At 53.4% G+C, this 12,646-nt stretch overlaps 1 protein-coding gene across 1 annotated transcript; it reads right to left on the reverse strand.

Moving 5' to 3' along the window:
• Positions 1-51: 51 nt before the first annotated feature.
• Positions 52-12,633, reverse strand: AARS1 (alanyl-tRNA synthetase 1). Its single transcript, XM_031615193.2, has 21 exons — positions 12,508-12,633; positions 12,148-12,298; positions 11,041-11,229; positions 10,183-10,328; positions 9,190-9,381; positions 8,833-8,977; positions 7,991-8,136; positions 7,269-7,377; positions 7,031-7,181; positions 6,560-6,684; positions 6,160-6,304; positions 5,636-5,814; positions 5,066-5,179; positions 4,202-4,408; positions 3,223-3,407; positions 2,775-2,883; positions 2,433-2,546; positions 1,965-2,084; positions 1,454-1,540; positions 543-656; positions 52-310 (listed from the first exon to the last, which is right to left on the reverse strand). The coding sequence occupies exons 2-21, from the start codon at positions 12,289-12,291 to the stop codon at positions 125-127; spliced, it is 2,907 nt and encodes a 968-aa protein (XP_031471053.1). The 5' UTR covers positions 12,292-12,298; positions 12,508-12,633; the 3' UTR covers positions 52-124.
• Between the last annotated feature and the right edge of the window lie 13 nt (positions 12,634-12,646).

A 12,646-nucleotide genomic window follows, 5' to 3' on the forward strand; every position in this document is an offset into this window, starting at 1 on the left:
GACAGCGCAGCGCTGATGGAGCGGGGGAGCTTAGTGCCCTTCCCAGCCTGATCGATTCTATGATTTATTGGATGCGGGGTTCGTACAGCAAAGCAGGGGCAAGGAGAGGGTGCGTGAGGTTCCGTCAGTTTTTCAGCTCCCCCAGGTGCAGCCTGGCAAAGTCCGTGGCCAGGCGGAGGGCCTCCTGCAGGCAGCTCACGTTCTTGCCCGTGGCTTGTGCCGAGATGTCCTTCCCTCCACCTTTGCCATCCATCAGGGCAGAGACCTCCTGCACCCACTGGTTGGCTTTCAGGCCCTTCTGCGCTGTCTCCTGGAGAGGAAAAGGGGAAAAAGGAGCTCGACCTCCAGCCCGGTGGCAGTGATGGATGCTCTTTCATACACGGCTCCTGACCCCCAGCTCTCTCCCTTCCCCTCCTGCTCCACCCCCTGGCAGCACCGCGGTAACACAAAGCTGTGGCTCTCATCCACCACGGTGACTCGGTCACATCGTATGAGATTCACTTTTCTGCCACTGAGAAAAGCAGAGAAGCTCACAGACCGACCTGGGGCACCTGGCACAGGCAGGTGATCCTGCCCGCTTCGTTATCCACAGCAAAGAGCATGGTGGCAGTCTGGGGGGAATGAGTCTTGAAGAGCTTCAGTGATTCATTCAGGGCCTGCAGGAGGAACAAGGCACGTTGGCTCACCTTCCCCTAGGCTGCACACTCCAGCCTAGCTGAGAGCATCACAGAGATGGGGACAGCCATGGAGGAGTGTGAAACAGCACCAGGTGAGGCTCCCAAAGTGGAAATTTAAATAGGGCGTTACAGCTTGGCTGTTCCAACGTTTAAGCCTGCACTTTTATTGTCGTGACTCCTTTGGGATGAGTCTCACCTGGAATCCAATGCTATTTCCATAGAGGAAATTCTCACCACACAGAACCACAGAATGGCCAGGGTTGGAAGGGACCTCAGGATGAAGTTTCAACCCCCTGCCACAGGCAGGGCCACCAACCTCCACATTTAATACCAGCCCAGGCTGCCCAGGGCCCCATCCAACCTGGCCTTGAACACCTCCAGGGATGGACGGGGCATCCACAGCCTCTCTGGGCAGCTGTTCCAGCACCTCACCACTCTCATAGTACAGAACTTCCCCCTGACATCCAACCTAAATCTTCCCTCCCTCAACTTAAAACCATTTTCCCTTGCCCTGCTGTTATCTGCCCTTTCAAAGAGTTGACCAGGTTTGGAAGCTCGGGGAATGCTTCAGACCCACCCACCCCTGCAAACCCATTTGTTAGTCCAGGAGCTGGGACACAAGGCACACTACAGACGTGTTCTCTCTCTTCCTCGGCCCCTCCTCAGAGCTGGCAGCTGGCCTAATGTCTCTGTAACACAGCACTGTCTCCAAGAGCAAACAGAGCCCACCCAACTGCCCCTCAGGCACAAAGAGGAGCAATCAGACCTTCCCATACCTTCGCTGAGGCCCCATTTTCCATTTCCATGATGACTAGTGGCTGGTTAGGGTGACTCTCAATGACTTGCTTTGTCTTTTCCAGTACCTGAGGACAAACAGCACTGTTCATGTGTCTGCACAATGCACACGGACACAAGAACCACCCAGACCAGAGTTCCCTGCAGGCAGAGGCCCCTCAGATGTCCCAGCACACCCACAGCCCAGCCTCAGGCAGTCCCACACCGCAGTGCTAGGAAAAAAAAAACCCACACTCAGAGGAGGGTATGCATTCTGCAAAGCAGCAGCAGCGATGTGCGTGGTTCCTCTGCCAGGAAAATCCGATGGGATCCAAAGGAAGACCCAGGCACCAGCCTTACCCTGCACCCAGCTTCAGAAGCACCCCATCTTCCAAGGAACAAGCAGAGAAGGAGCCACAGCTCAGCTCCTTTCTGCAGTGTGCACAAGTGGAGCTCCCAGGACAGCCCCCAGCAGCCCTCCCATGCTGTCTTTTACTCCCAGCCAGGGCTCACTCGTTTCTGGATGTCAGCTTTGCTTGCACGGTCCAGGTCATCCATAACCTTCTTCAGTGCTTTAACAGCTTCTCTCAGCTCATCTTTCTGCCACTGTGGGATAACAGCAGTGGCCAACATCTGCAAAACAGGACAAGGGAGGGTTAAAGGTGCAGGTGGCCATGGCAGAAGGCAGGGTATGCTGCACTGCATTCGTGAACCTCCAAGTGGTTTGAGCTCCCCTGTCCCACTATCCAACAAGTTCAGGTGTGAGCTGCAGCACCCAAAGTACACAGGGCTGAGACCTCTGTTGAGCTTGTGTCCTACAAAAGTGTTGGCACAAGACAAATTCACCAGCAATTAACCCCACGAGAGTAACCAAGACAAAGAGGTCCCAGGGGAGGAAACAGAGAAGCAGGAAACAGCTCAGGCTTCATTAATAACACCCAGTGCCAGCAAATAAGGTCCCAGCACTGCTGCCACCCTCACCTCACTGAGGTCTGTGATCTCCTTCTGCACATCCTTGTTGGGAGCTGTCTGGACCTTCACTTTGGCATCCAGGGCTGACAGCAATTTCTTGAGGCTCTCCACCTTCCTGAGGGCCTGGCAGAACACAATTTGAGTCACGTCACACAGGGGGAGCTACCAGGCCATCCCCAAAAGAAATGTCAGGAAGGCAGCAGCACCAGGCATAGAGTTCAGTAACTCCCAAGAATGCAGCAGAGCCGATGCAGGCAGTGCTTGCCCAGAGCCAGGCTCTGGCTTAATCCTCCCTTGCCAGAAGGACTGCCAAGATCCTCCCGAAAGAGAACAACTCCTGCCTCCCCTTACCTTCCGAGCTTCAGCTCCAGTGACTGCCACAATCCTCCGGATGCCTTTAGCAATGGCTTCTTCTGAAACAATCACAAAGGGCCCAGCATGGCCAGAGTTCTGCAAGTGCCTTAGGAAAGAACCCAGAAAGAGACCCACAACAAGAGAGAGTTAACAGACCAGTCCACTTCTCATCTCAGCAGCATTCAGCATGGAAACCAGGAAACCACCCTGCCAAGGAGAAGTAGCAAGGAATAGACAGAAAACCCAACCTAGCCACTAAAAGTTTAAGAGTGAGGGAAGGGTGGCAAGCACCAGAGCTGTCAGACACTGTGTGGGGGGCAGGGACAGCACGCAGGCAGTTTCCTTGCCCAGCACACAACCACGTTACCGCCCTCAGAAGCTCAGGCTTCACAGAGACTGCTTTTCCCCCACCCTGCCACCTTCCCTGGTCTCTCCAGATACTCACGTCCCTCCACAGAACTCGATGGAAGTGATGGAGCCCGCAGGGCCGGAGGGGTCAGCCAGCAGCTCCTCCACAGGGATGCCAATAGAGACCACACGGACAGGGTCAGGATAGGTCTCATCAAAAACTGCCCGCAGCCCTTGGATAGCTTTGGCTGCTGCGAGAGGGCAGTCCTTGGCATACACAGTCTGCAGAGCAAAGGAAAAGGATGCAGGTGAGAGCTGGTCCTGTTAGATGCGACTGAGGGCTTGCATTTCCAGGGTATCCTGACTTCATCTGAAAGATCCTAAAAGGGATTTAAAAACTCCGTCTGACCTGGGGTTGGTTGAGCTACAGGGATCCCAAGGTAACTGACAGATCTTCTAAAGTGCTCTGCTAAACCTCTTGGCGTTTGCAGACAGTGTGACACTAGAGCAGGCAAGGAACCATTTCAAGCTGGAGAGGGCTTGGAACGAAGGAACAGATCAATATACATGGAATTTTCCCACTCAAAATCCCCTGAAGCAACACAAATCTGCACAGTGCTGCACCAGCAGCTCAGAAGACTTGTACTGGGCAACACTTCCAGCATCCCAGGCCATCCAAAAACTTCACTCACAGTATCTTTTTCATAAGCATAAGTATACCAGCCAAACCCAAAGATTAAAGAGACAGGGAGATGGTCCCTACATGAAAGGTTGGTGGGAAGAGGTGATGACCAAGGCATAAGTTTTCCTCTCTGTCCTCACACAATGGGGAAATGGCAACATAACAAGCTCTTATCCATGTTACACCTCACACACAGCTCAACTCCAAGGAGGGGTGTGCAGTTTAAGAATGGGATTCAAGGAAGACTGCTACTGAAAGCTGGTGCCTCAGCTGTCCCCCAAGCCCAGTTCAAACACTGCAGCAAGCCAGTGCATAGATCTGCAGGAAAAGGGCAGGATTCTTCCTGGAGGACGGGGCTAGCAAACTGGCTAACCCCTCAAGCTGACCAACCCACCTTTGCCTCCTCGATCATCTGGTTGGCGATGCCTTCAACTTTCTTGATCTCCTGTGTGGACAAGGCTCCCTTGGCTGTGAAGTCAAACCTCAGCCTGTCTGGTGCCACCAGAGACCCTCTCTGGTCTGCTTCTCCCAGCACTGAGCGCAGGGCGAAGTTGAGGATGTGGGTGGCTGTGTGGTTGCTCATGACTGGTCTCCGCCTGGTCTGATGGAGAAAGGCCTTGTTAGATGGGGTCCCACACTGCACAGCCAGGATCACCTCCAGCTGTGGAGGTAGAGGCTACTGTGCTGCTTCACCAGAAACAACTTGCTGCCTTGGAGCCTCAGCTATAGGAGCAGGACATTCCCCTCTACATTTGTACACAGCTTTTCCCTGCCTTGCTGGGCTTTTCTGGAGGGAGGCCGAGGATAGAGCAGTATGCCTGTCCCTGCAACATGCCTTCTCTCTTGCTCCAAAGGTGCCTCTAAAGGGAAGGGAAACACATTTTGCAGACTGGGCTCCATTCAGCAGGCTCAACTTGCTGGAGCAACGTCTGGAGAAGGGCAGACAGCCCAGGCTCTCCACTGTCACCAGCAACACAGTGGTGCTGCACATGCATTCCATCCCCCTGCTCAGGGCCAAAAGTGTGGTCCTGCTCAGGTCAGCAAGGCCTGGAGCGTGGCTGAGCCAGCAGTGTTATCTGCCTCGTGGAAGGGGGAAGCCAGATCCCAGAAGGAGAGGCCCTGACTCAGTTTGCCTGAACCACGTGCTGCAGGTAGAGCAGGACCCAACCTCCATGCCTCCAAAGCAGCAGCCATGCTGCTCCAAAGGAAGGAGACAGGGCCAAGAGACAAAGCCACGTTACACCATGCCTTAACTCACCTCATCAATCGACAGGTGGACCTGGTCTCCCACTTTCAAGCTTCCATACAGAGTCCCTATGTGAAGCACATAACCTCCTCGGACTTGCACATTCTTTACAGTGAATTCAGTTTTCTGTAGAAAGAGGGAAATGTACCCAGTAAGGTGAGTGAGAGGTCAAGGGAGATGCACTGTCCTGCCAGAGTCCCAGGCTGCAGCTGGAAAGGTGTAAGTGAGAGCTGGAGCAGTGTGTGGGATATGGGAAAGCAAGATGTTCCCATGCAGAGCAGAGCTGAAAGAGGTCCCCACCTCAGCTTAAAAGCACTGTCCTTCAGCACAGCCACCCCAGCACCACCACCACAAGCACCATGGCACAGCAACAGCCTGATGCTGCAGCAGAGTTCAGTGCAACCTCCCAAGCAAGAACCAACTTCAGCACATCTCTTCCATCCTGCACCCCCAAAAAGGAAACTTGTGCAGGTCCTGACCCAAGACAGGAAATCACTGGAGCTCACTTGGCCCCTTCTCTGCACCCAGCTGCCAGGCTGCAGGTGAGGCTGAGAATAGTGAAAGGCTCTCAGACAGACTCACATCCTCCCTGCTGTCGTCGTCCTTGACCATGTAGCCCTGGTCATAGATCTGCCCACCCTGCTCAGCGTAGAAGCAGGTCCGGTCAAGCACTATCCCACATTCCTGGCCAGTGGACACCTCCTCCACAAACTTCTTCTCCCTGCGGATGGCTTTCACTGTGGCCACAAGGCTCCCAAAATCTGTCACCAAAGACAACAGGCAACGTCAATGAAACGAGACACTATATGGGAGCAGAACTTCATTCACAGCAACACCTCCCAGCCAATGCAGGAGCTACAATTCCAGGGGGTAAGGAGGAAGAACTATAGCAGTAGCTACAGGATAAGATGATTTTCTTCAGTGTCCTGACCCTTCCTTGCACAACTATTCACCTGCACACATTTCCACTCCCACCCAGGAAAGATGAACCCAGAGGGGACCTCGTTAAGTCAGATGCCCCGGGAAGACAAAGCAGCTCCTCCCAGGGAGATGTGGGAGGAAAGGATTGGGCAGCAGAGGGTGGTTCTGAGAGGGCTTTTTCATACCATAGGTACCGCTGGGATCTGAGGTATAACCATATTTTGGTGAGTCATCTGTCACCTCCAGCCCTCGGGCCCTTAGTTCTTCGATGGCATAGATGTCCAGCATGAGGAGGTCCTCCCCTCCGGCACCCTTGCCCTGGGATTTGAGCTGCCAATGACAAGAACCAAAGTTTAAGAAAACCCACCCTGGCACTGCTGGATGACAGCTCTGGCCTTGTGCCCTGGTCTTTCCCAAAGGGCTCTTGGGAAAGCTTCCCAAAGGGCTCCAGGGCCCCTGGACTCTCTCAAGGGGTAGAGAGCATGCAGTAAGAAAGGAGCAGGAACTCAAAGCCACAGATTAAAACTAAGGGAACCTCCCTCCCTGCCCACTCTCAGATCAGCCACCCCTGATGCTGTCATCTACCTGTGCGTTCTTCCGCTCTTCCTCAAAGCCCTCCATGTCCACAACAAGGCCCTTCTCCTCTGCTATCAGCCCAGTGAGATCCACAGGGAAACCGTAAGTGTCGTACAGCAGCCAGGCAGTGTCACCTGCATGGAAAAAGCAGAGAATTCAGCACCCCTGCTCCATGAGACACTGCTCCTCAATATAGAGCTTTGCACTATAGCAGGACAATGAACAGGTCTGACTGACACAAGCACCCAAGAGTCTCCCCACTAACAGTCTCCTGGGCACAGAGATCACACTGCCATGTCGTGTCTGTGCAGCTCAGAGCAAGCAAACACAGGCCAGAGAAGAGAGCAGTGGTCTGCTGACTCCAGTTCTGCCCTCTACACTTTCCACTAACACCCAATTCCCAGCCCAAGCCGGCCCTCAGTCCCATTTATTCCATGATGAAAGCCTTTTGGTGCCTCCAAACAGAAGCCACGGCCTCACCAGGAATGGTTTTACTGTCGCCCATGCTCTGGATCTTCCTGTCCAGGATGCGACGTCCTCTGCTGAGTGTTTTCAGGAACTGATCCTCTTCTTCATTGATAATGTCCTTCACCATATCTGGGTCCTTTTTCAGCTCAGGAAAGGCATCTCCCTGCACACCCAAGAGGATTCAGCGTGGAGATCTGCACACCTCAGCAGATGACACCATCAGATGCAATGGAGCTGGGAAAGAACTTACCAGTGACTGCACCACAACGTCCACCAGTGTAGCAAAGAAGCCTTTGGGGGCATTGAGCTTCTCGTGGGAGTAACGCACAGCTCGGCGGAGAATCCGCCTCAGCACATACCTAGGAAATACAATCACAGAACAGTTTGGGTTGGAATGGACCTTAATCATCACATTTCAACCCCTCTGCCATAAGCAGGACTGCCAACCACTGCATCAGGCTGCCCAGGGCTCCATCTAACCTGGCCTTGAGGTTAGGGATGGGGCATCCACACCACCCGTGGGCAGTCTGTGTGTCAGGGTCTCACTGCCCTCTCAGTGATAAAACAGCAGAGCCCCTCAATGCAAGTGTCACACCTCTGATTTGCTCTCAGGAGATGCACCAGGGATCCTGCCCAGTCCTCAGCCCCACGGCTCAGATTTGCTGCGTGCTTAAGAGTCAGTGCTGAGTCCAGCCATACCCACAGCACATCCCCTCAGCCCAAATTTCATTGCTCTTCTGACAGCAGTACTGCACCAAACAAGCTTTTATGCCTATCAGTCCACAGCAGTCCTCTCTGTAGGAGTCACAAGAATGCTCAGACCCACGTGTCCTGGTTTTTCAAGTGGACCTTGCCATAAAGACTCAAATACACTGCACTAATGCTTTGTTACCCACTGAATTCAGACCTCCCAGAGACACACCACGCTGAACAGAACGGACACAGCAGCCCTGCAGCAGCCTCCCTCCTTACCCTCTGCCAGTGTTGTCAGGTCTGCCACCATCAGAGAGGGCCAGTGTGATGGTCCGTGCGTGGTCTGCCAGCACACGGTATGCCATGTCTATGCCATCAGCATCCTCAGCACCAACCTGCCCCATGTATGGCCTGGCACCCGTGCCCTGCGTGGGGAGCAGAACACAGGGATCAGCAGCAGGGCAGAGCAACAGGGAAGCATCTCAGAAGCCAAACTCATCCTACAGAGATGGCACACTCCTCTGGGAGGGAGGTGAGTGGGGGAAGACAGAGAGCTCTGCACAGTGCCTGCATTCTCAGGGCTGAAGGACATCAAGGAGCAGAGGGAGGTAAAGGCAGCTTAATCCACCACTAAAATCCCAGGACAGAAGAGGGATGAAGAAGGACACATCATAATAAGAATCAAGAGGGAAAACATCTGTTTTGCACACTGGTTCATAGACTCTGGCCTGACATAACTTGCCCAGCCAAGAAACCTTCCAAATTCTGCCAGCTGGGAGAGGGTCCCAGCTTCCCTGCTTCAGGGTGTTTCTATCTGTACCCCAGAGAAGAACACAGCTACAACAAAGCAGTGCCTGCACGTGGTGCAGTTTGCTAGAAACACTTGGGAAAGCTGCACTACTCCTGTCCCTTGTTTTCCTTGGGAAATATCCCCCAAGGCAGTAATTATTGGGCCAGCCAGAGCTCCTACCCTCAGCAAAGGAAAACCCATGGGGCTGGCAGTAACTGGGAAAACAGAGACCTGCAGATACAACCATTCCAACCTGACCCGCCCCACACATCTCCCCAGGGATCCAGGCAATGGATGCAGTGAGATCAGGCCCAGATTCCCCAGTTTGTACCTTCTGGATGGCTTCAAAGTAAGGAAGGAAAAGGTCGGTGTCATAGTTGGACATCTTGTTCTGCAGCACAGAAACCAGTCGTTCCAAACCCATCCCAGTGTCAATACTTTTCTTGGGAAGAGGTTTCAGGTTCCCATCAGCTTCCCTGCCCAGACACAGAAAGAAAGACAAGCTGTCAGGATGGAGGTAGTGGGACAATATCAGAATTCAGCTTGCTACAGCATCCAAATTGCTGAAGATGTTTGCAGGTATAGGAAGAAGGCCCCAGCAAACAGCAAAGCAGTGCAGAGGCACCTGGGTTAGAGCACTGGGAATGCAGCCAAGCAGCTGCTGCACTGGGGAGCAGCTCTCACTCACCTGTTGAACTGTATGAACACCAAATTCCAGATCTCCAGGACGTTGGGGTCATCCTGATTGACCAGGTGTGAAGCATCTCTGTCCCCAATTCGGTCATAGTGGATCTCGCTGCAAGGGCCACAGGGCCCTGTGTCACCCATCTCCCAGAAGTTATCCTTCATATTGCCAGGCAGAATCCTGCCCTCAGCCAGCCTGTAACAAGAAGCTCCCACTGAACAAGAGACTTACAGCAAGGCAGGAGGTTCCCCAATTGTGAGGGAGTCTCAACAGAGAAATCTCTGCCCGCTCGTTCTCTGGGTCAGTCTGCCTCTGACAATTCAAGAATCTAACTTTTAAGACTTTACCACCCAGGTTCCGCGCTGAGGAGTGCCAGCTGGAAGGCAGAGATGGACACAACACCCCACCAAGGCTGCCACTGAGAACACAGGTGCATCTTTGACATCAACACAAGCAAGAGTAGCACCGGAGAGGACAAGACTGAGTGGGAAACTGAGGGTTAGAGAAATCTAATAGGCTCAAAACAGAATCAGACTGAGGCTGAATGAGCACATCCCCAAGCAGAGACTAAGGGGAAGGGATGAATGACCTGCTAACATACTTGATCCACTGACTGCAAGTGCAGGGAGGAGAAGAAAAGTGTACAGATCACAGCCAGGTTTGCCTGCTTTCCCTGAACAGCATCTTAACTGCTGTCAGACAGACAGATCATTGATCTGACACAGCAGGGCACTTCTTATGTTCTTAAGCTTAGAAAGGAGGGTCTGCAAAGAAAACTCTAAGGCTTGACCTGAGTCTCAGCCTCTTCTATCTAGTATCAGGGCTTCCTTGTGGCTTTGCAGCTCTACCGCCCTGCAAACATTATTGGTGATGCTTGCATTTTTTAAAACCTCCTGTTGTAAGTGCTCTGCCTCAGCACACAACATCTTTCTCTGAAGAAAGGCAGGTGGCAGCTGTTCATCAAAACACGAAGCTTTCTCAGTTAGAGGCCCTCACCCCAAATCCAGCCAGATCTGCTTGCACTCTAGGTCAGGCTGCAGTCCTGCAGCCTCATTTCCACCAAAGTAAGTGACGTAGAGTCTTTCTGCAGGGATGCCAAACTCCTTGGTGAGGAGGTCCAGTGCCAGTTTACAAGCAAGTTCCTGCAGAAGGAAAGAGGAGCTGACTATGTGAGTGCAAACAGACCTTCTCTTCAGCATGCAGTACCTGCTCAGTGAGAGTACTGGCTACTATAGGGGGATCACTGGCTGACTAGGATCTACTCAGAGTATCATTCAAACATGCAGAAACCTTCCACACAAAGTCCCTCCTGAGGTCCTCCTGTACTACCAGCCCTAACTGACAGGAGCAGGGCCAGGACAGCTATCTAAGAAACAATCCAGAGCTTTCAGACCTTTGGCATAAGAAATAAGAAAACTAGTATATGTAGCAAACAGGTCACACAGCACACCTTATATAGGTGTGATCAGGTGAAATCAAGTGAAAGCCTATAATCCTCAGCAAAAAATAAAAAAGCCTTTGAAATCTATTGATAATGCTGTATTCTTCATAATCCCTTTGTAATATGAACCTCACACAAGCAAGAAGCTTGGGAATATTGTTATGTTATGACCGCAGCTCCAGGACAGCCACTAAAACTTCTACCTGAAGACTTCAAACTGCCAGTGCTAATACAACATAATCAGTTCTGTAAACCTTAAGTAATTTATCACAAAATATTCTGCAGAGCTGGAGGAGCCAAGTGTACCTTAGGAGCTCCTCTGTGCCCAAACAGTCTCCTTCTTCTTGCCAAACACTCTGCTGAGCTCACAGAGATGTGACTTCGTGCAAGAGTTTCAGATCAGCCTATTTTACCTTGAAATAATCCCCAAAGGACCAGGAGCCCAACATCTCGAAGAAAGTGTGGTGGTAGACATCCTTTCCCACATCATCCAGGTCGTTGTGCTTGCCCCCAGCTCGGATGCACTTCTGAGTGTTGGTGGCTCTGCTCAGTTTAGCAAGCGGGTGCGAGGGGTCGATAGTGTTGAGGAAGATGGGTTTGAACTGAGGGGAAAGAAAAAAGAGGAATTAAGGAGAGCACTAAGGGCCTGGTTTTAGATGTTAAAAGCAACAGCAAGGCACTGAGTATCTTCTATATCATGGCACTGCTGGCCTGGATGTCTCAGAGACAGCCTTCAGTCTGCTGCACGTGAGGAGGGTGCAGGACCCAGCACGCATGCCTGCAGCACAGCAAACCCCAGAACTTCCAAATGAACTGAAAACAGCCAGAAAAACCATTCCAGCAGCCTAGCTCCAACTGCTCCCTAGAGATGCTGGTGGTCATTTGTGCCAGGATTCTCTCTGCAACTATTTGCAGTGCTAGCTGTGGTCCAAAGGGTCAAGGAGGGCAGGCTGGCAGCGCTCCCATCTCTGCGCCGTCAGCCCTGGAAGCACAGAAAGCTCTCTTGCCAACTCTGCAATAGCACTGCTGCAGATGCAGCAGCCACCTCTTGGTGACCAGAGGTGGAGAACACGATGCTAATATTCCATGCAGTCAGCAGAAGACTCTGGTAGTTCCTTGGTGTTAGAGGGCACTTCAGGATGCAAGCAGCCGAACACAAACCTCGTTTCAGTGAAACCAGAGCAATGGGAAAGCAGCTCTGCTCAGGGAGCTGGCAGTGATGGGTGAAGGGGGAACTGAACCGCCTGCAAGGTGAACTCGAGCACAGCTGGAAAGGAGTCAGCTAAGGAAAGATGGGCATTCAACTCTGCTTCACAGGACCACGGTTTGAGCTGGAAAACTCAAGGGCCGTTAGAGGCCATCTAGTCCAACCCCACTGCAATGGACGGGGACACCTGCAGCTCGTTCGTTGTTTCACAAACGACTGAGGAGCTGCGTCGTTTATTAGGAAGGAACGGCCAAAGGCTCCGCAAACGGCTTCACTGCTTCGGCTGCCGCACGGACCGGAGCCGGAATCCTACCTGGTTCATGCCGGCATTAGCGAACAGCAGCGTGGGGTCATCCAGAGGGATGGTGGAGGAGGAGTGCACGTAGGTGTGCCGGTTCTCCTTGAAGAAGTCAATGAATCGCTGCCGGATCTGGCTGGCCGTCAGCGCGGACTCCATCCCGAGGCTGCGGGTGCAAAGCGGGGCGGGACGGGGCCGCTCAGCGCGGCGGGCCGAGCGGAGAGCGCAGAGCGAGGCTCTCCCACCCCGCCGCCTTCATTGCCGGCCCGAGCCCGGCACCCTTCAGCCGCCTCCAGGCACCCCTTCCCGTTGCTCAGCCCCGGCAGGCCGCCAGCCTGCAGGCTCCGCTGCTTCCCCCGCCCGACCCCGGCCTACCTCGCCGGGTACCGCGGCCCCTCGCTCCGCACACCCTGCCCGGCCGCCGCCGCAGCGCCCGCAAAGCCGGCCGCCGATTGGCTGCGCGAGCCGTCGCTCAGCGGAATCCCCGCCCACCAGACGTCTCCCGGCCGAAGGG

Source organism: Phasianus colchicus, chromosome 13, assembly GCF_987193195.1.
Source record: "Phasianus colchicus chromosome 13, bPhaCol1.hap1.1, whole genome shotgun sequence".
Lineage (NCBI taxonomy): Eukaryota > Metazoa > Chordata > Aves > Galliformes > Phasianidae > Phasianus > Phasianus colchicus.

Coding starts and splice junctions, on each gene's coding strand:
- AARS1 (XM_031615193.2), bottom strand. CDS start 12,291: ATGGAGTCCGCGCTGACGGCCAGCCAGATCCGGCAGCGATTCATTGAC. Junction 11,230..12,147: donor CTAATGCCGGCATGAACCAG/GTAGGATTCCGG, acceptor CTTTCCCCTCAG/TTCAAACCCATCTTCCTCAA. Junction 6,685..7,030: donor CGACAGTAAAACCATTCCTG/GTGAGGCCGTGG, acceptor TTTTCCATGCAG/GTGACACTGCCTGGCTGCTG.